Source organism: Phyllostomus discolor, chromosome 2 (genome assembly GCF_004126475.2).
Source record: "Phyllostomus discolor isolate MPI-MPIP mPhyDis1 chromosome 2, mPhyDis1.pri.v3, whole genome shotgun sequence".
Classification (NCBI taxonomy): domain Eukaryota; kingdom Metazoa; phylum Chordata; class Mammalia; order Chiroptera; family Phyllostomidae; genus Phyllostomus; species Phyllostomus discolor.
This window is the reverse complement of record NC_040904.2, coordinates 880,232-898,764: the sequence shown is the minus strand read 5'-3', so window position 1 is coordinate 898,764 and position 18,533 is coordinate 880,232. Positions and strand designations below refer to the sequence as shown.

The window sequence follows — 18,533 nt, the reverse complement described above, 5'->3', positions numbered from 1 at the left end:
GGAACTGGCTACGGCTGTGGCTCTGGCTACTGGGGCTACCGGCCGCTGTGCTACAGAAGATGTTACTCTTCTTGCTGCTAGAGCATCGCCCCCCGAGCCTCCTTTGCCTCTGAGACGACACGTCTGAAGACGACGCCGGCTGAACACCCGTCCCTCCAGATGTCTGTAGCTAAGGAATCGCGTGCTTGGTGGAGGTCTTGACCGCCGACTACCCATTTCCCAGGAGGGCGTCCGCGTGCCCCCCGGCTCTCTGATACCATCTGACTCTTTTCCAAATGTGACCCTTGACCTCCCAAGTCTCTGACCCTCTGTTACTATGGTGTTGATGATACTAAGATCCTCCGATTGGGCAAATCACCATTTCAATAAATTTTTTCTTTTTTTGTTCTAAGGAATCTCTGTGTGCTTGCTTGTGAATTCCTCCTTTCTGAAAAGTGATGGACTCTCTTGAAACTTGGGCTAAAATATGTTACTTCAGTTTCGGGTCCTTCTTTGATGTAATACAAGCGTTTTTGCTCGTACCTGAATCATAACTACTATCTTATAAATACAACTGTGTAAATACTGCACTTCTCCACCGGCTACTCACGCCTCACACTCTCAGGCATGGACACGCACGAGCACAGACCACACGGTTTCGGGACTGTGCCCAGCAACCTCGCCGTGTCTGGGACGGGTCTGGGAGGGAAGGAAAAAGCCAAACGATGCTCACCCCAGAGGCGCGATGCACAGCAGTCCCGGGGAGCGGGGGGCGTGGCTGAGCGTGCGCAGGGGGGTGACCCAGGAGTGGAACGGGCCGGACGTGGAATCAGGCAGTTCTCTTAGAGGGAGGACAACACTCAAGGCGGAGGTTTCGGAGGAAAGAAGCACCCGAGCTGGCGGCTTATTGCAGGTGTGGGGCGTCTGCTGGGAAGCTGCAGGGAGCAGCCACAGCCACAGAGGCGTGGAGGAGAAGTCCTCAGGTTTCCTGCAGCTGCTCTGCCCAGTATGACAGGCACGAGCGAGGTGTCGCTCGTTGAAAATAAAACCCACCCCAGATCTTAAAGACTTAGTAGAGAAAAAAGAGTGACAACCATATTGACTAATTTGAAAATATTGATTACAGCCCTGGCTGGCGTAGCTCAGTGAATTGAGCGCGGGCTGCGAACCGAAGTGTCGCAGGTTCGATTCCCAGTCAGGGCACATACCTGGGTTGCAGGCCATGGCCCCCAGCAACTGCACATTGATGTCTCTCTCTCTCTCTTTGTTTCTCCCTCCCTTCCCTCTCTAAAAATAAATAAATAAAATATTTAAAAAAAGAAAAAAATATTGATTACATATAAATGATAATATTTTCTAAAAAATTTTAAAGATTTTATTTATTTATTTTAGACAGAGGGGAAAGGAGGGAGAAAGAGGGAGGGAAACATCAATGTGTGGTTGCCTCTTGAGTGCCCCCTACTGGGGACCCAGCCCACAACCCAGGCCTGTGCCCTGACTGGGAATTGAACTGGCAACTCTCTGGTTCATAGGCCAGCGCTCAGTCCACTGAGCCACACAAGCCAGGGCTAAATGATAATGTTTTGCATGTATAGGTTGAATAAAACATGCCATCATATGCATTCACCTTCTATCTTTTTTCAAACGTGGCCAGCAGGCCATTCAAACTTCTCTCTGGGTTTCCTGGCCCATTTCTGCTGCACGGTCTGGCTCCTGAAGGTCCTGGCCGGTGGGCCGGGAGCAGGCCTGGGCTGGGAGGAAAGCAAGGGCTGGTGGTTGTGCCCTGTCACCGGAGCCCAGCCCAGCGAGGAGGTCGCGCTGAGGCCGGAGGCGGCTGCAGCCAGGGCTGACGGCCTCGGGACGGTGGCCAAACGGAGCTTTCTCCTGAGTTGGTTCCAAGAAGGGTGTCGGTTGATCTGCTGTCTGTCCAGACGCCCCGTCAGTTGCTGGCTGTGAGTGTCCCCTCCCCCGAACCTCCGTGTGTTCTAATGGTGACTCGTGAGACGGTGCTCCGTGGAGATCGCTGGGGGTTGTAAATGAATAAAACAGGTGAAGTCCCACCGCTGGGACAACTCACAGGTTTTCGTTATGATGTTTACTGTTAGATTGTTCGATAGGAAAATGCTGACATTTAGCCACGTTTAAACATACAAAGATGACAATTGTACATGTTCCACGTTGTGTTTATTAATGTCGACACTGTATGGGGCAGCTCCCCGGAGTTTGACTGGTGCCGTCAGTGTTCCCACGTCACACACGCAGGTGCACGCCCGTGCTGGGCGCCGTGCCACTCTCACGGGTTCACGTGTGTGCCCCCTGGCCACAGACCCTGACACGTGCCGTGACTCCGGGTGAGTCGACACGCCCGTCGGTGTGTGTGTGGGGACACATGCGTGGGCTTCAGGGACTCGCCTACTTCCTGGTGACGTGGTCCTGCCTTTTCCTTCGTCATCAGATTGTGTTGGTTGCTCCAAAAGCTGCCAGTGGCCTCGGCAGCAGGTGTGAGGAATCGGAGGCGCCCAGACTCCCTGGGGGGACGGGGGACCCTGGAGGCTGGTTGCAGTGAGCGGCGTGAGTGGGAGGGAAACTCGGACCCTCAGGTGGCCTGTGGGAGGGGGAGGCAGGGTGGCTGGAAATGGGCTCCACCCCCCCAGAGAGCCCCCGAAACTCAGAGCTCGTCCCTGAGCTCCAGACGCGCGCTCCCTGCTCAGCGGCCTGTGCCCGGGGGTCGCGCCTGCACGAGGCGGGCCCTCAGCGGTTCTCGGGGTTCTGGTGAAGCCAACGCGCCCGTCCGGCCGCTGTCTGGAAGAAGGACCCGCGGAGCACACGGGCACGCGTGGCCGGGCCAGAGCCGTGTGGGGGGCAGGCAGGCAGGCGGCGTCGACGTGGAGGTCGTGGGGTGTCAGGCGTGGAGCCCACGCGGAGCGTGTTTTAGTGGCGAGGAGGGCGTGGGTGGACCGGCCACGGGTCCGAGGCCGACGGAGTCTGGGGCTTTGGGTTGGACGCGGCGGCTGCCGGTCTGCAGCGCCGCTGTCCTGCAGTGACCAGCGCTGCGGGTGTCCCGGGAAAGCTGCCGTCGTCGTTTCCACCCGAATGCCGCGGTTTCCCGAGTTAGTGTGCGGGGCGTTACGATTTTACTCTCCTGGCTGGAGAATGTGTCACTCCCCGGGCGGCCCCTGGGGACAGTTACGGCGCAGGCCCGGGAGCACCCGCGTCGTCTGCTGGGGGGCCACGCCAGGCTGTGGCTCGGAGGGTGCGATCACGAGGAGAGGGAGGCCGAGAGACGGCCACGTGACGGCCGCGTGATGGCCTGAGACAGCTGGGCAAGGCTGGGGTCCCAAACCTCCGTGGTGTCAGCCGGGTGGAGGGGGGGACATTCTGCACTAGAACAACTGGAGGAGGAAGAGTATCTGACGCGTGGTCCTCTGCCCTCGCTGGTCCACGAGAGCCAGGCCGCGTCAGTCCAGCCCTCGCCCTGCACGGCTGCGTGGCCATGGGCGAGACCAGCACCCGGCTCTGCACCCTCACCGCAGCCGCGCAGGCACGGATGCGAGGGGCGGCGGTTTCTGGGTTGGCGTTGCTCTTGTGAGACCCGAACGAGCCACCCTGGCTGGCGTAGCTCCGTGGATTGAGCTCGGGCTGCGAACCAAAGTGTCACAGGTTTGATTCCCAGCCAGGGCACATGCCTGGGTTGCAGGCCATGACCCCCAGAAACCACACGCTGATGATTCTCTCTCTCTCTCTCTCTTTCTTCCTCCCTTCCCTCTCTAAGAATAAATAAATAAAATCTTTAAAAAAGAACCGAATGAGCCGATAAATGTGAGGGGGCCTCAAAGGCTCCAGAGGGAAATATAAATAATAATAATATAATAATAATAATAATAATAATAATAATAATAACAACTCTTCCCGTATTACATCCTCTACAATAAAGTAACGGTGGTGTTTACTGGCAGAAGAAGTGCGTGGGCTGTCATCCGACGGGGAGGCCGGTTCTTCAGGTTCACAGCATAGAGATGGCAGCGCCGACCCTCGGTAGCTCGCCGGGGCCTGAGGGGCGCAGGCCCTGAAGGCCGGAACGCCCTCGGCAGGGCAGGACGGCCGGCCCGGGGTGCCGTGGGAGCAGCGAGGGGGGCGCAGAGGGCATGCACCAGGCCTCACTGTGAGTGTCCTCCGTGAGCTGCTCTGCAGGGTCGGCGGGCTGGACGGCACCGGTGTGATGGTGCAGGTGCACGGATGTTCCGAAGGCGGCGGCGTGCGTGACAGCGCCCAGAGACCTTAGACGGAGTGGGTCCTGCTGCCCCGGGCGAGGCCATGGCAGCCTTTGGGGTGAGTGGCAGCAGACGCCCGTTTCGCACCGGTTCAGATCTTCCTCGCCCGGCCCGTCTCTGGCCCGGCCGCCTTGGCCGCGGCCCGCCCACCGCAGTGCGGGCGAGACCCGAGGACGCCTCGCCTCACGCCCTGCCGTTGCGTCCCCCCCGTCGATGCTGCGGTGTGAGCGGCTGGAGCAGCACCGCCCGGTGCCCACGCCCGGGTCCCTGCGGGGGCAGGAGGGCCACTGGCCCCTGCACCCTGCGGTGAGCATCTCCATCGGGTGCCATGGCATTCCAGAGACGTGCTCGTTCAATGCGTGGGTCATTTGGCTCTGTGCTGTCACAGCCCTCGTGACTAGCTGGGGCCGAAGCCTGAACAAAATTGTCCTGAGAGTGACAGGCCTTTTAAAAATGAAAATTGCCGGGGTAATGAGGCCCCAGAGTCTGGGCTGGGTGCTCCGCCCATTTCTGCCAGCATATAAAGGCCCCGGGGTCAGGGGACATTCAGACCTCAAACCTGCACCGGCCCCTGTCCCGAACTGCGGAACCTGCACTACTAGGCACCATGTGTTGCAACTACTACAGAAACTCTTGTGGCGGCTGCGGCTACGGCTGTGGCTACGGCTGTGGCTACGGCTCTGGCTATGGCTGTGGTTATGGCTCTGGCTATGGCTGTGGTTATGGCTGTGGCTACGGCTCTGGCTACGGCTCTGGCTATGGCTCTGGCTATGGCTGTGGTTATGGCTGTGGCTATGGCTCTAGATATGGCTGTGGTTACGGCAGTGGCTACGGCTGTGGTTATGGCTCTGGCTACGGCTGTGGCTACGGCCGTGGCTATGGCTCCCGCTATGGCTGTGGTTACGGCAGTGGCTACGGCTGTGGCTACGGCAGTGGCTACGGCTGCTGTGGATACCGGCCATCTGTCTACAGGAAGTGTTACTCCTCCTGCTGCTAGACCGTAGCTGCCACACACCTCCTCCTCCTGAAGGATCACTCCGAGGCCACCTCTGTCTCCTCCCTCTCAGCGACACCCGACTGCACAGAGCGCAGAGCAGAGGCTCAGGACACGGGCCGTCTGTGTGCAAGTCCGCGCTGCTCCTGGGGGGCCTGAGTGGGTCCCGACGTTCCCGGGCAGACGACCTCACTGAGGTCACAGTTCAAGTGTAAACCCACGACCTTCCCCTTCTGTGCGACGATTTCCAAATAAACACGTTTCATTGTCTGACACGCTTGCGTATCTCTTGTGTCAGACACGCTGCTGGCTGACACTTCGGGGATCACCGAAAATCATTTGGAAATGCACATGAGCTCTGCTGCCCGGTGGCGGCGGTGGGGGTGCAGGGCCCAGGAGACCTCAGACCTGGATCACATCACCTGGGTGGCGGGGGGGGGGGGGCAGCCGCTGGGGGAGGGTTTGGTTTCAGGAACCTGGTCTTTGTGCGGGGGGGTGGGGGGCATGAAAAGGCTCCAAAAAGTGGAGTCAAGGTTTAACCACCCAGGTTAAGCAAATGTCATGTTCCCAGGATCCCGGGAATCTTGGAGGAAACTGCCGTCTCGAGCAGAGAAAGGGCAGAGGAGGACGGGCAGACCGATTGCTGTTCTCGCAGACAGGGAAGCACCTCTGAGGGACCAGCGGGAGGAGGAGTCGCTGACTGAGGATAGTCCCGTCCGCCATGCGGACAGAGGGCGGAGGGTGTCATTGCCGCCGCTCTCGGAAGTGCGGGCAGGGCCCAAAGCCCACCCGTTACGAACATGGGGATGTTGACAGAGTCGCACACGGGCGTCTGGGGCACACGGGCATCTGGGGCACACGGGCGTCTGGGGCACACGGGGGAGGAGTGAGGGCACAGGCCCGGACCAACAGGCAGAGAGAAGGGTCAGGGGTCTTTCTGAAAAGGACACGGACGTCTGGCCCGAATGTGGAGGGGGAACGGGAGCTGGTCGTCGGAGAGGAGAAGACGCCTTCCGGACAGGGGGGCGAGGGGCCCCCGTCCCGGGCAGTGTCCGCGTGCCGGGACCTTCCCCCAACGGCTGTCCTCCGTCCGGGGGGAACATCGTCACTAGCTGGGCTCCGGGAGCAAACCCACAGGCGTGGATGCTGAGAGCACACAGGACCCTTCCTGCCCGGGAAAGCCACCCTGCTGCGACCCCCGCCCCTTCCTGGTGGGAGGGGCCCGTGGCTTCTCCCGACCTTGGCAAAGAGGATGGGACATCGCCCTGTGTTTGTGTTTAGGGTTGGCAGATAAAACACACGACGGACACATTTGAGTTTCAGATACAAAAAGATATTTTTGGTACAGATGTGCCTGCTGCGGTGTCAGGGGCCGACCTGCTGACCCTGCGGCCCGGGTCGAAGTTCACACCGAAGCGGTTCTCTCACGTCCCACGGACGCTGTGGGTGTGATGTCAGGAGGTTCAGGGTGGGGGCCCCGGCCAGGCTGGGCTGAGACCCCGGGTCCCCTGGGGCTGTGGGGTGGTGACAGGCCGCTGCCCTGAGCTGCTCCTGCTGTGGCCGCCTACACCAGCTGCCTCCTGTCCTCCTCGGCCTCCGGCGAGAGGTGTCCTCTTGGAGGGCCTGGGTGTCCCCTGTGCCCATCGGCAGGGAGGAGGGGACCGGTCCTGGGGGTGGCCCCAAAGGCAGACCGCCCTGGTGACGGGGAAAGGGTGACAGGTGCCATCAGCCCTTCCTGATGGACCTGGCTGGTCAGCAACACGCTGAAGTAGGTTTCATCCCGGACCCACAACGATGCCAGGAATGACGGGAGACTCCGCAGCACACAGGGACCTCGACCCGGTGAACGGGGTCCCCATAGGGAACAGCAAGCTCCCGGCCTCGGCAAGTGCTCAGCCCCCAGGGGTCAGAGGGGGACCCCACGACAGAGTGCAGCCACTTAAAACCAGACGTGGAGAGGCCCCCGCTGAACCTGTTGGAGGAAAGGCCTGTCTTTGGGGACACGCTGTGGATCGTATGTCAGACCGAGGGGGCTTGGGGACGAGATGTGGGTTCGGAGGCCCCCCCACCTCTGAGCCTCCGCCGCCGGGAGACGAGCTCAGAGCCCTGGTTCTGCGGCCCCCAGAGTGACCGCCAGGCCCACATACGGACCCCGAGCGTGGCACTGTCTCTTCGCGGCTCAGGCACCAGGAAGGCGGAGAGTCCTGCCTGGCTGGTGGGGAGTGGGGCTGACCTCTGTCTCCCACGGAGTCGACATGGGTGGGGTCGGGGGTGCGGAGGGGAGCAGCGTCTTCCTGTCAGCGTGGTTCTCGGGCACCTTCGGGGCGTGCCCTTGGGGAGCCAGGGACCAGACGCCTCTCCTCTGAGACCCCCAACCCCAGCGAGCTCACCCTCCGAGCAGACGGCTTCCTTCTTCCTCCTTCCCGTGGCGGCCTGTGGCGGTCCCCGGAGGCGGGCGCTCCCTCCCCAGCGGATGCACAGCCTGTCCGTGAGTTAGGCGCTTGTGGTCCCCACCTGTCCGTGACTCCCGGGCCGCAGAACGAGCCAGGAAGCCCAGCACGGTGACGTGTCACTTGGTTCTGTGTTTTCATAACAATCCGGTCGTTAAACACGCTTCAGGCAAAGGGCAGCGGCACAGTCACAGGCACAGCAGTTCGTTTCCCAAGGGAGCTGGGTCGCTTCCTGAAGGTCATCATGAAAGGTGTTAATTAACACACTCACGTGAAACCACGGCAGCATTAAGCACTGTACTTACCTATGTAGTGTAATAAACGCATCAGTACCAGACAACACGGGTATTCGAAGAGCTGTTTGTGCGGGAGCACAGATGCTTGGATAGAGTAGAGAGAGAGAAACATCGACTGGACCCGCCATCGAGGTGTGGGTGTGCCCTGCCCGGGAATCGAACCGGGGACCCCTCAGAGCACAGGAGGACCCTACGATGGAGCGATCCACGCGGCCGGGCTGATCCGCCTCCTCGCTGGGGACGGGCCCCCCAGGCCCTTTGCACGCCCGTCCGTGCAGCCGGGGCTGAGGGCTCGCTCACTGCCCGCGCTCCAGGGGGCTGGGGCGGCTCTTCCTCGCGCCGCACAGTTATCCTCTTGCCAGAGTTCAATCATTTTTATGTGAAACTCCTCCTGTGTTCCCTGCTGCGGGATTCCGTCCCCTGACGGGACTGGGCCGGTGCAGGCGTCTTGGGGTTTTCGCCTGCGTGTGGCGGGGGGAGCACGGTGGAGGGTGAGAGAGCCCCGGGCTAGAGGGGGGAGTGCAGGAGGGTCACCCACGCCCGACCGCCCTGGGCGGGACACCGCTCACGAGGAGACGGTGGGGGGTGTGATCGCGGGTGGGAAGTAGGGACAGGGAACAGAGACCACGGGCAGGCCACCTGTCACTGGTGTCGTGATTGCGAGGTTTCGGGCCAAAGTCGCGCGACATCAGTATCTTTCTGAGAGCACTGAGGGTTGGAGGAGGCAGGTGAGGAGAAAGTCCCAGCAGAGCCTGGTGCGGGAGGGGGACTGGCCGTGTGGGCGGGGGAGGGTGTGGGGACAACGTGGCAGAGACCGGAGACCGGAGACCGGGCCGAGGAAGCCGGCACACGGACACACGTGCAAGAACTGGGCTGCGGCACAGACCTCGCCAAAGCCGGGCCGTCCCTCCGCTCCGGGCTGCAGCTCCGGGGAAGGCTTGTCCTCTTCAAATAATCAATAGTGCATTTTACATGACCGATCCACCGGGGGGAACAAAGAGTTTTGCTCCTGAGGGGGGACTGTCATAACCTGACAGGAAAGTGGGGAGCACAAACTCCCCTTCAGGGAGAGGGGGGATATTTCAGGGAGGGTGCACACCGGGTGGGAAGACTCGATTCCCTGCCCTGAAATATGTGAAATGTACTTTAAGAATGATTATGAAGAAAAGCCCCCAAATATCAGGGAAGGAGGATAAAAGCCCAGGACGGGATGGATGATCATGATGACGATGATGATGACGATGATGATGACGATGGTGACGATGACGAGGGTATTACTAGCAGTGAGCAGGAGTTTGTGTTTAACAGGAAGTTTCTAAGGTGCTGGAAGAGCACAGTGGCAAACACACATTTATGGGTCTGGTGGGTTTGGTGCTGTGTCATGTCACGGCCATTTAGTGCAATTACGGGACACAATTAGGGCCGCGTGAGCCCGGGCGCTCGGAAACCCGTCTTCCTCGTGCCTCACGGCTGGAGTGCGTGTTCCGGGTGGCGGCCGGTGACGCGTGGCATCCTGGCCGATCGCTGTGCGCAGCATGAGCTCACTGGAGGCCAGCGGTTGTAAAACGAGGGCACGGGGATCACACGCGGCCTGACACACCCACCCGGGAGGTGTATATAAAGGTCCTGGGAGAGCAGGAGGCACTCAGACCTCAGAAGCACCCTCCTGCACCTCACCTGCACCCTCACCTTCTGAAACCATGTGTGGCAACTACTACGGCGGCTGTGGCTACGGCTCTGGCTATGGCTGTGGTTATGGCTCTGGCTATGGCTGTGGCTACGGCTGTGGTTACGGCTCTGGCTACGGCTGTGGCTACGGCAGTGGTTACGGCTGTGGCTACGGCTGTGGTTACGGCAGTGGCTACGGCTGTGGTTATGGCAGTGGCTACGGCTGCTGTGGATACCGGCCGTCTGTCTACAGGAAGTGTTACTCTTCCTGCTGCTAGACCGTAGCTGCCACGCACCTCCTCCTCCAGAAGGATCACTCCGAGGCCGCCTCTGTCTCCGTCCCTCTCAGCGACACCCGACTGCACAGAGCGCGGAGCAGAGGCTCAGAACACGGGCCGTCTGCGTGAAGTCCGCGCTGCTCCTGGGGGGCCTGAGTGGGTCCCGACGTTCCCGGCAGACGACCTCACTGTGGTCACAGTTCAAGTGTAAACCCACTGCCTTCTCCTTCTGTGCGACGATTTCCAAATAAACACGTTTCATTGGCTGACACGCTTGTGTATCTCTTGTGTCATACACGCTGCTGGCCGACACGTCCGTCTTTGGGTCTGTGACCTCCGTCCGCAGACAGCAGCAGATCGACGCTCGCCCTTGACTCCGTCGGTGTGTGTCCGTCCCCCCCTCCCACGGCCACACGCTGACTGTCACAGCGAAGTCTGGGGTTTCTGTTGCTTCTCTGGAAAAATGGCTTCTTCTTGGCGAAGGTTCCGTCCGTAATCCATTTCACTTAAGGGCTTGTCTTTAAGTGTCGGTGCCCCATGACCCCGGTCTCCCCGCCTCTTCCTGCCCTCTCTGACCGCACCCCCACCCTCCCACGCCCCTGCACCCACACGAGGAGCCTGATGCCCGGGGAAGGCTGCCTCGAGGACACGTTAACTGTGGACACGTGGGTGGGTGGGGGCTGGGGGCTCTGAGGGAGGTGTCGGAGTGACCTGGGGACTGGCCGGGGAGTCTGAGGTGGGTGGCAGCACCGACAGTGAGAGGGGACAGAGCGCCCCGGCACGTAGTGGACAAGCATCTGTGGCCTGAGTCACCAGACGGACAGTGTCCCTGGCCCTCCGGGCCGCGTATGCAGCTCCAGGGCCACAGGGGACAGTCGACTGCAGAAGCACCTTCTGTAGCCACACCCCCTGCCGACACGTGTTGCAACTATTCCGGGAACTCCTGCGGCTGCGGCTACGGCTGCGGCTACGGAGGCCTGGGCTGCGGCTGTGGCTGTGGCTACGGAGGCCTGGGCTGCGGCTGTGGCTGTGGCTACGGAGGCCTGGGCTGCGGCTACGGCTGCGGCTACAGATCTGGCTCCGGCTGTGGCTGCTGTACCTTCCCACCCTTTTGCTGCCGAAGATGCTGCTCCTTTTGCTGGTAGAACATCACCTTCCAGCGTCCTGTGCCTCCAGCAAAATATTTAAAAATTAACACTTTTCCTGCAAAGGACGCCCCGTGTCATCGCCCGGACAATCACGTACGGATCGGATGCCACCTGTGTGGACCTCGGGGACCTGTTTGTCTTTGGGGACTGTGACTGCTTCTGGTGTGTGACCCGAGGACGGCGGATCTGGTTCCGATCGTGTTCAAAACGTGACCTGCCGGCCGTTCCCCTCTCCGGTTGTGTGCTGTCCGTGGGCACGAGCTACTTACTCCGTAGCTGGGAAATTTGCATCTTTTCAATAAACAAATGTCCTCTGTTCCCGCACGTGTCTGTGTTTTGGGGCTGGCACCACCGCGATGTCGGCACTTGGGGTCTTTCTCGGAGCGGGGCCACCCTGTGGTTGCCGTGCCCCAGGCCGGTTCATCCCTCCCCCTGCTCCTGCGTCCCCCCCAACCCCAGCACATTGAAGACATTCATTGGTTTATCCAGCCATTTCTTTCCGTGTCTGCAACTTCTTCCTCTTTTTTTTTTGCTTTGCTTCTTTATCACGTCTCGTATCCACTGCGGACACACACCCCAACCCTTTCCACACGCGGACCGACGGGCAGGAGGGAGAAATGTGTCTGGTTCCGAGGGTATCGGACGAGTCGGGGGTCTGTCGCGTGGCCTGGGCTCAGACGTTTGTGGGTGCCGCTCAGAGAGGGAGGGAGCACAGGGAGAAGGTGTGGTGGGCTCTCGGGAGCGTCAAGGGTGCCGTCCCTTCACCCCACACACACCTGCACGACTGTCTCCCAGCAGACAGACGGATGCTGGCGTTCTGGGAATTCCAGGATCCAGGTCCTAGGGGACGGACCCGAAGTCACAGCGAGTTCATCTTTCCAGTCGGTGGCAGTTTCACTCGCGTGGCAGCCACACGCGGACTCGGGCGCCGGAGGAGGGGTCGTCCAGCTGCGGGGGCGTCTGAGCAGGGGTGACGGTCCTGCGTGCTCGGGTGTCACGGAGAAATCAGCACTCGAAGGAGACCGAGCCGTCGGACCTTTAGTGCTCACTCTCAGTTTAAAAAGTTGGTCCTAAAATGTGCACCGTGGCTGCAGGGCGTCGTGGAGTGAGGGTCACTGAAAACCGGGCCGTGGTCTCAGGAGCAGCAGGACAGCGGGGAGAGGAGCAAGTTTCCATAGGTCTGGGCGGCGGCCAGCGGTGACGCGAGTGTTCTGACCCTCCTGGTCCGTGGAAGAGACGGGGCGCGAGGAGTGAGGTGGGGGGGCCGCACCTGTGCTCCCCGGCAAGACCGCAGCGCCGCCAGCAGAGCGGGGCCCTGGTTCTCACGAGGCTCAGCTGCCTGGAGACTCACGAGGCGGCGGGAGTGAGGGGGCATGGAGGGGGCAGGCAGCGTGCAGATGAGGACGTGCCTGTGGGGCCAGGACCCCAGGTCGTCGGGGAGCCCTCCCTGGGGGGGCTCGGACAGAGCGGGCACAGAGGCTGCTCGCAGGGGGACCCCACGACAGAGTGCAGCCACTTAAAACCAACGTGGGGAGGCCCCCGCTGAACGTGTTGGAGGAAAGGCCTGTCTTCGGGGACACGCTGTGGATCGTATGTCAGACCGAGGGGGTTTGGGGACGAGATGTGGGTTTGGAGCCCCCCCCACCGACCTTTGAGCCTCCGTTGCTGGGAGACGAGCTCAGAGCCCCGGTTCTGCGGCCCCCGAGTGACCGCCAGGCCCACATACGGACACCGAGCGTGGCGCTGTCTCTTCGGGGCTCAGGCGCCGGGAAGGCGGAGAGTCCTGCCTGGTGGGTGGGGAGTGGGGCTGACCTCTGTCTCCCACGGAGTCGACATCGGAGGGGTCGGGGGTGCGGCGGGGAGCAGCGTCTTCCTGTCAGCGTGGTTCTCGGGCACCTTCGGGGTGTGCCCTTGGGGAGCCAGGGGCCGGACACCCCTCCTCCGAGACCCCCGACCCCAGTGTGCTCACCCTCCGAGCAGACGGCTTCCTCCTTCCCGTGGCGGCCTGTGGCGGTCCCGGGAGGCGGGCGCTCCCTCCCCAGCGGATCCACAGCCTGCCCGAGAGGTAGGCGCTTGTGGTCCCCACCTGTCCGTGACCACCGGGCCCCAGAACGAGCCAGGAAGCCCAGCCCGGTGACGTGTCGCTTGGTTCTGTGTTTTCAGAACAATCCGGTCGTTAAACACGCTTCAGGCAAAGGGCAGCGGGACAGTCACAGGCACAGCAGTTCGTTTCCCAAGGGAGCTGGGTCGCTTCCTGAAGGTCATCATGAAAGATGTTAATTAACACACTCACGTGAAACCACGGCAGCATTAAGCACTGTACTTACCTTTGTAGTGTAATAAACGCATCAGTACCAGACAACACGGGTATTCGAAGAGCTGTTTGCGCGGGAGCACTGATGCTTGGATAGAGTAGAGAGAGAGAAACATCGACTGGACCCGCCATCGAGGTGTGGGTGTGTCCTGACCGGGAATCGAACCGGGGACCCCTCAGAGCACAGGAGGACCCTACGACCGAGCGATCCACGCGGCCGGGGCTGATCCGCCTCCTCGCTGGGGACGGGCCCCCCAGGCCCTTTGCACGCCCGTCCGCGCAGCCGGGGCTGACGGCTCGCTCACTGCCCGCGCTCCGGGGGGCTGGGGCGGCTCTTCCTCTCGCCGCACAGTTATCCTCTTGCCAGAGTTCAGTCATTTTTATGTGAAACTCCTCCTGTGTCCCCTGCTGCGGGATTCCGTCCCCTGACGGGACTGGGCCAGTGCAGGCCTCTTCGGGTTTTCGCCCACGTGTGGCAGGGGGAGCGCAGGGGAGGGTGAGAGAGCCCCGGGCTAGAGGGGGGAGTGCAGGAGGGTCACCCACGCCCGACCCGCCCTGGGCCAGAGACCGCTCACGAGGAGACGGTGGGGGTGTGATCGCGGGTGGGAAGTAGGGACGGGGAACAGAGACCACAGGCAGGCCACCTGTCGCTGGTGTCGGGATTGCGAGGTTTCGGGCCAAAGTCGCGCGACATCAGTATCTTTCTGAGAGCACTGAGGGTTGGAGGAGGCAGGTGAGGAGAAAGTCCCAGCAGAGCCTGGTGCGGGAGGGGGACTGGCCGTGTGCGCAGGGGGGAGGGTGTGGGGACAACGTGGCAGAGGCCGGAGACCGGAGACCGGGCCGAGGAAGCCCGCACACGGACACACGTGCAAGAACTGGGCTGCGGCTCAGACCTCACCAAAGCCGGGCGGTCCCTCCGCTCCGGGCTGCAGCTCCGGGGAAGGCTTGTCCTCTTCAAACAATCGATAGTGCATTTTACATGACCGATCCACCGGGGGGAACAAAGAGTTTTGCTCCTGAGGGGGGACTGTCATAACCTGACAGGAAAGTGGGGAGCACAAACTCCCCTTCAGAGAGAGGGGGGATATTTCAGGGAGGGTGCACACCGGGTGGGAAGACTCGATTCCCTGCCCTGAAATATGTGAAAAGCACTTTAAGAATGATTATGAAGAAAAGCCCCCAAATATCAGGGAAGGAGGAGAAAAGCCCAGGACGGGATAGATGATCATGACGATGACGATGATGATGATGATGGTGACGATGACAAGGGAGCAGGGAGCAGGGGTGTGTGTTTAACAGGAAGTTTCTAAGATGCTGGAAGAGCACAGTGGCAAACACACATTTATGGGTCCGGTGGGTTTGGTGCTGTGTTAGGTCACGGCCATTTAGTGCAATTACGGGACACAATTAGGGCCGCGTGAGCCCGGGCGCTCGGAAACCCGTCTTCCTCGTGCCTCACGGCTGGAGTGCGTGTTCCGGGTGGCGGCCGGTGACGCGTGGCATCCTGGCCGATCGCTGTGCGCAGCATGAGCTCACTGGAGGCGAAGGGTTGTAAAACGAGGGCACGGGGATCACACTTGGCCTGACACACCCACCCGGGAGGTGTATATAAAGGTCCTGGGAGAGCAGTAGGCACTCAGACCTCAGACGCACCCTCCTGCACCTCACCTGCACCTCACCTGCACCCTCACCTTCTGAAACCATGTGTGGCAACTACTACGGCTCTGGCTACGGCTGCGGCTACGGCTGTGGTTACGGCTGTGGATACGGCTCCCGCTACGGCTGTGGCTATGGCTCTGGCTATGGCTGTGGTTATGGCTCTGGCTACGGCTGTGGTTATGGCTCTGGCTACGGCTGTGGTTATGGCTGTGGCTACGGCTGTGGTTATGGCTGTGGCTACGGCTGTGGCTATGGCTCCCGCTATGGCTGTGGTTACGGCAGTGGCTATGGCTGTGGCTACGGCAGTGGCTACGGCTGCTGTGGATACCGGCCGTCTGTCTACAGGAAGTGTTACTCCTCCTGCTGCTAGACCGTAGCTGCCACGCACCTCCTCCTCCACAAGGATCACTCCGAGGCCGCCTCTGTCTCCGTCCCTCTCAGCGACACCCGACTGCACAGAGCGCAGAGCAGAGGCTCAGAACACGGGCCGTCTGCGTGAAGTCCGCGCTGCTCCTGGGGGGCCTGAGTGGGTCCCGACGTTCCCGGGCAGACGACCTCACTGAGGTCACAGTTCAAGTGTAAACCCACTGCCTTCTCCTTCTGTGGGACGATTTCCAAATAAACACGTTTCACTGGCTGACACGCTTGTGTATCTCTTGTGTCAGACACGCTGCTGGCTGACACGTCCGTCCCTGGGTCTGTGACCTCGGTCCGCAGACAGCAGCAGACCGACGCTCGCCCTCGACTCCGACGGCGTGTGTCCGTCCCCCACTCCCACGGCCACACGCTGACTGTCACAGCGAAGTCTGGGGTTTCTGTTGCTTCTCTGGAAAAATGGCTTCTTCTTGGCGAAGGTTCCGTCCTTAATCCATTTCACTTAAGGGCTTGTCTTTAAGTGTCGGTGCCCCATGACCCCGGTCTCCCCGCCTCTTCCTGCCCTCTCTGACCGCACCCTCACCCTCCCGCGCCCCTGCACCCACACGAGGAGTCGAATGCCCGGGGAAGGCTGCCTCGAGGACACGCTAACAGTGGACACGTGGGTGAGTGGGGGTGGGGGCTCCGAGGGAGGTGTCAGAGTGACCTGGGGACTGGCCGGGGAGTCTGAGGTGGGTGGCAGCACCAACAATGAGAGGGGACAGAGCGCCCCGGCACGTAGTGGACAAGCACCTGTGGCCTGAGTCACCAGACGGACAGTGTCCCTGGCCCTCCCGGCCGCGTATGCAGCTCCAGGGCCACAGGGGACAGTCGACTGCAGAAGCACCTTCTGTAGCCACACCCCCTGCCGGCATGTGCTGCAGCTATTCCGGGAACTCCTGCGGCTGTGGCTACGGCTGTGGCTACGGAGGCCTGGGCTGTGGCTGTGGCTGTGGCTACGGAGGCCTGGGCTGTGGCTGTGGCTGTGGCTACGGAGGCCTGGGCTGTGGCTGTGGCTGTGGCTATGGCTGCGGCTACAGATCTGGCTCCGGCTGTGGCTGCTGTGCCTTCCCACCCTTTTGCTACCGGAGATGCTGCTCCTTTTGCTGGTAGAACATCACCTTCCAGCGTCCTGTGCCTCCAGCAAAATATTTAAAAATTAACACTTTTCCTGCAAAGGACGCCCCGTGTCATCGCCCGGACAATCACGTACGGATCGGATGCCACCTGTGTGGACCTCGGGGAACCTGTTTGTCTTTGGGGACTGTGACTGCTTCTGGTGTGTGACCCGAGGACGGCGGATCTGGTTCCGATCGTGTTCAAAACGTGACCTGCCGGCCGGTCCCCTCTCCGGTTGTGTGCTGTCCGTGGGCACGAGATACTTACTCCGTAGCTGGGAAAGTTGCATCTTTTCAATAAACAAATGTCCTCTGTTCCCGCACGTGTCTGTGTTTTGGGGCTGGCACCACCGCAATGTTGGCATTTGGGTCCTCTCTGTGGAGCTGGGGGACCCTGTGGTTGCCGCACCCCCGGCCGGTTCATCCCTCCCCCTGCTCCTGCGTCCCCTCCCCCCACCAGCACATTGAAGACATTCATTGGTTTATCCAGCCATTTCTTTCCGTGTCTGCAACTTCTTTCTCTTTTTGTTTTGCTTTGCTTCTTTATCATGTCTCGTATCCACTGCGGACACACACCCCAACCCTTTCCACACTCGGACTGAATGGCGGGAGGGAGAAATGTGTCTGGTTCCGAGGGTATCGGACGAGTCGGGGGTCTGTCGCGTGGCCTGGGCTCAGATGTTTGCGGGTGCCGCTCAGAGACGGAGGGAGCACGGGGAGAAGGTGTGGTGGGCTCTCGGGAGCGTGGCCTCGGGGGCGTTTCATGTCAAGGGTGCCGTCCCTTCACCCCACACACACCTGCACGACCGTCTCCCAGCAGACGGACGGATGCTGGCGTTCTGGGAATTCCAGGATCCAGGTCCTAGGGGCCGGACCCGAAGTCACGGCGAGTTCATCTTTCCAGTCGGTGGCAGTTTCACTCGCGTGACAGCCACATGCAGACGCGGGCGCCAGAGGAGGGGTCGTCCAGCTGCGGGGGCGACTGAGCAGGGGTGACGGTCCTGCGTGCTCGGGTGTCACGGAGAAATCAGCACTCGAAGGAGACCGAGCCGTCGGACCTTTAGTGCTCACTCTCAGTTTAAAAAGTTGGTCCTAAAATGTGCACCGAGGCTGCAGGGCGTCGTGGAGTGAGGGTCACTGAAAACCGGGCCGTGGTCTCAGGAGCAGCAGGAGAGCGGGGAGAGGAGCAAGTTTCCATAGGTCTGGGCGGCGGCCAGCGGTGACGCGAGTGTTCTGACCCTCCTGTCCCGTGGAAGAGACGGGGCGTGGGGAGTGAGGCGGGGGGGCCGCACCTGTGCTCCCCGGAAAGACCGCAGCGCCGCCAGCAGAGCGGGGCCCTGGTTCTCACGAGGCTCAGCTGCCTGGAGACTCCACGGGGCGGCAGGGCAGAAGGGTGGGGGTGGGGGCAGGCGGCGCTCAGAGGAGGACGTGCCTGCGGGCCAGGACCCCAGGTCGTCGGGGAGCCCTCCCTGGGGGGCTCGGACAGAGCGGGCACAGAGGCTGCTCGCAGGGGTACCCCACGACAGAGTGCAGCCACTTAAAACCAGACGTGGGGAGGCCCCCGCTGAACGTGTTGGAGGAAAGGCCTGTCTTCGGGGACACGCTGTGGATCGTATGTCAGACCGAGGGGGTTTGGGGACGTGATGTGGGTTCGGAGCCCCCCCCCCCGACCTTTGAGCCTCTGCTGCCGGAGACGAGCTCAGAGCCCCGGTTCTGCGGCCCCCCGATGACCGCCAGGCCCACATACGGACCCCAAGCGTGGAGCTGTCTCTTCGCGGCTCAGGCCCTGGGAAGGCGGAGAGTCCTGGCTGGCCGGTGGGGAGTGGGGCTGACCTCTGTCTCCCACGGAGTTGACATCGGAGGGGTCGGGGGTGCGGCGGGGAGCCGCGTCTTCCTGTCAGCGTGGTTCTCGGGCACCTTCGGGGCGCGCCCTTGGGAAGCCAG

General features: G+C 61.4%; 3 protein-coding genes across 3 annotated transcripts; all 3 read left to right on the top strand.

The window, feature by feature from the left end:
- Positions 1 to 4,781: 4,781 nt before the first annotated feature.
- On the top strand, positions 4,782 to 5,247 carry LOC114490013 (keratin-associated protein 6-2-like). Its single transcript, XM_036018615.1, has one exon. It carries the CDS (start codon positions 4,858 to 4,860, stop codon positions 5,245 to 5,247), a length of 390 nt encoding a protein of 129 aa, XP_035874508.1. The 5' UTR covers positions 4,782 to 4,857.
- A 4,414-nt stretch (positions 5,248 to 9,661) lies between these two features.
- On the top strand, positions 9,662 to 9,936 carry LOC114490012 (keratin-associated protein 21-1). The gene has a single exon (XM_028503900.2). The coding sequence runs from the start codon at positions 9,691 to 9,693 to the stop codon at positions 9,934 to 9,936; it is 246 nt and encodes an 81-aa protein (XP_028359701.1). The 5' UTR covers positions 9,662 to 9,690.
- Positions 9,937 to 15,100: 5,164 nt separating this feature from the next.
- On the top strand, positions 15,101 to 15,427 carry LOC114490011 (keratin-associated protein 21-1-like). Its single transcript, XM_028503899.1, has one exon. The coding sequence runs from the start codon at positions 15,101 to 15,103 to the stop codon at positions 15,425 to 15,427; it is 327 nt and encodes a 108-aa protein (XP_028359700.1).
- The last annotated feature ends 3,106 nt before the right edge of the window (positions 15,428 to 18,533 follow it).

Bases quoted from the DNA above. Each gene is read 5' to 3' on its own strand.
- LOC114490011 (XM_028503899.1), top strand. From the start codon at position 15,101: ATGTGTGGCAACTACTACGGCTCTGGCTACGGCTGCGGCTACGGCTGT.
- LOC114490012 (XM_028503900.2), top strand. From the start codon at position 9,691: ATGTGTGGCAACTACTACGGCGGCTGTGGCTACGGCTCTGGCTATGGC.
- LOC114490013 (XM_036018615.1), top strand. From the start codon at position 4,858: ATGTGTTGCAACTACTACAGAAACTCTTGTGGCGGCTGCGGCTACGGC.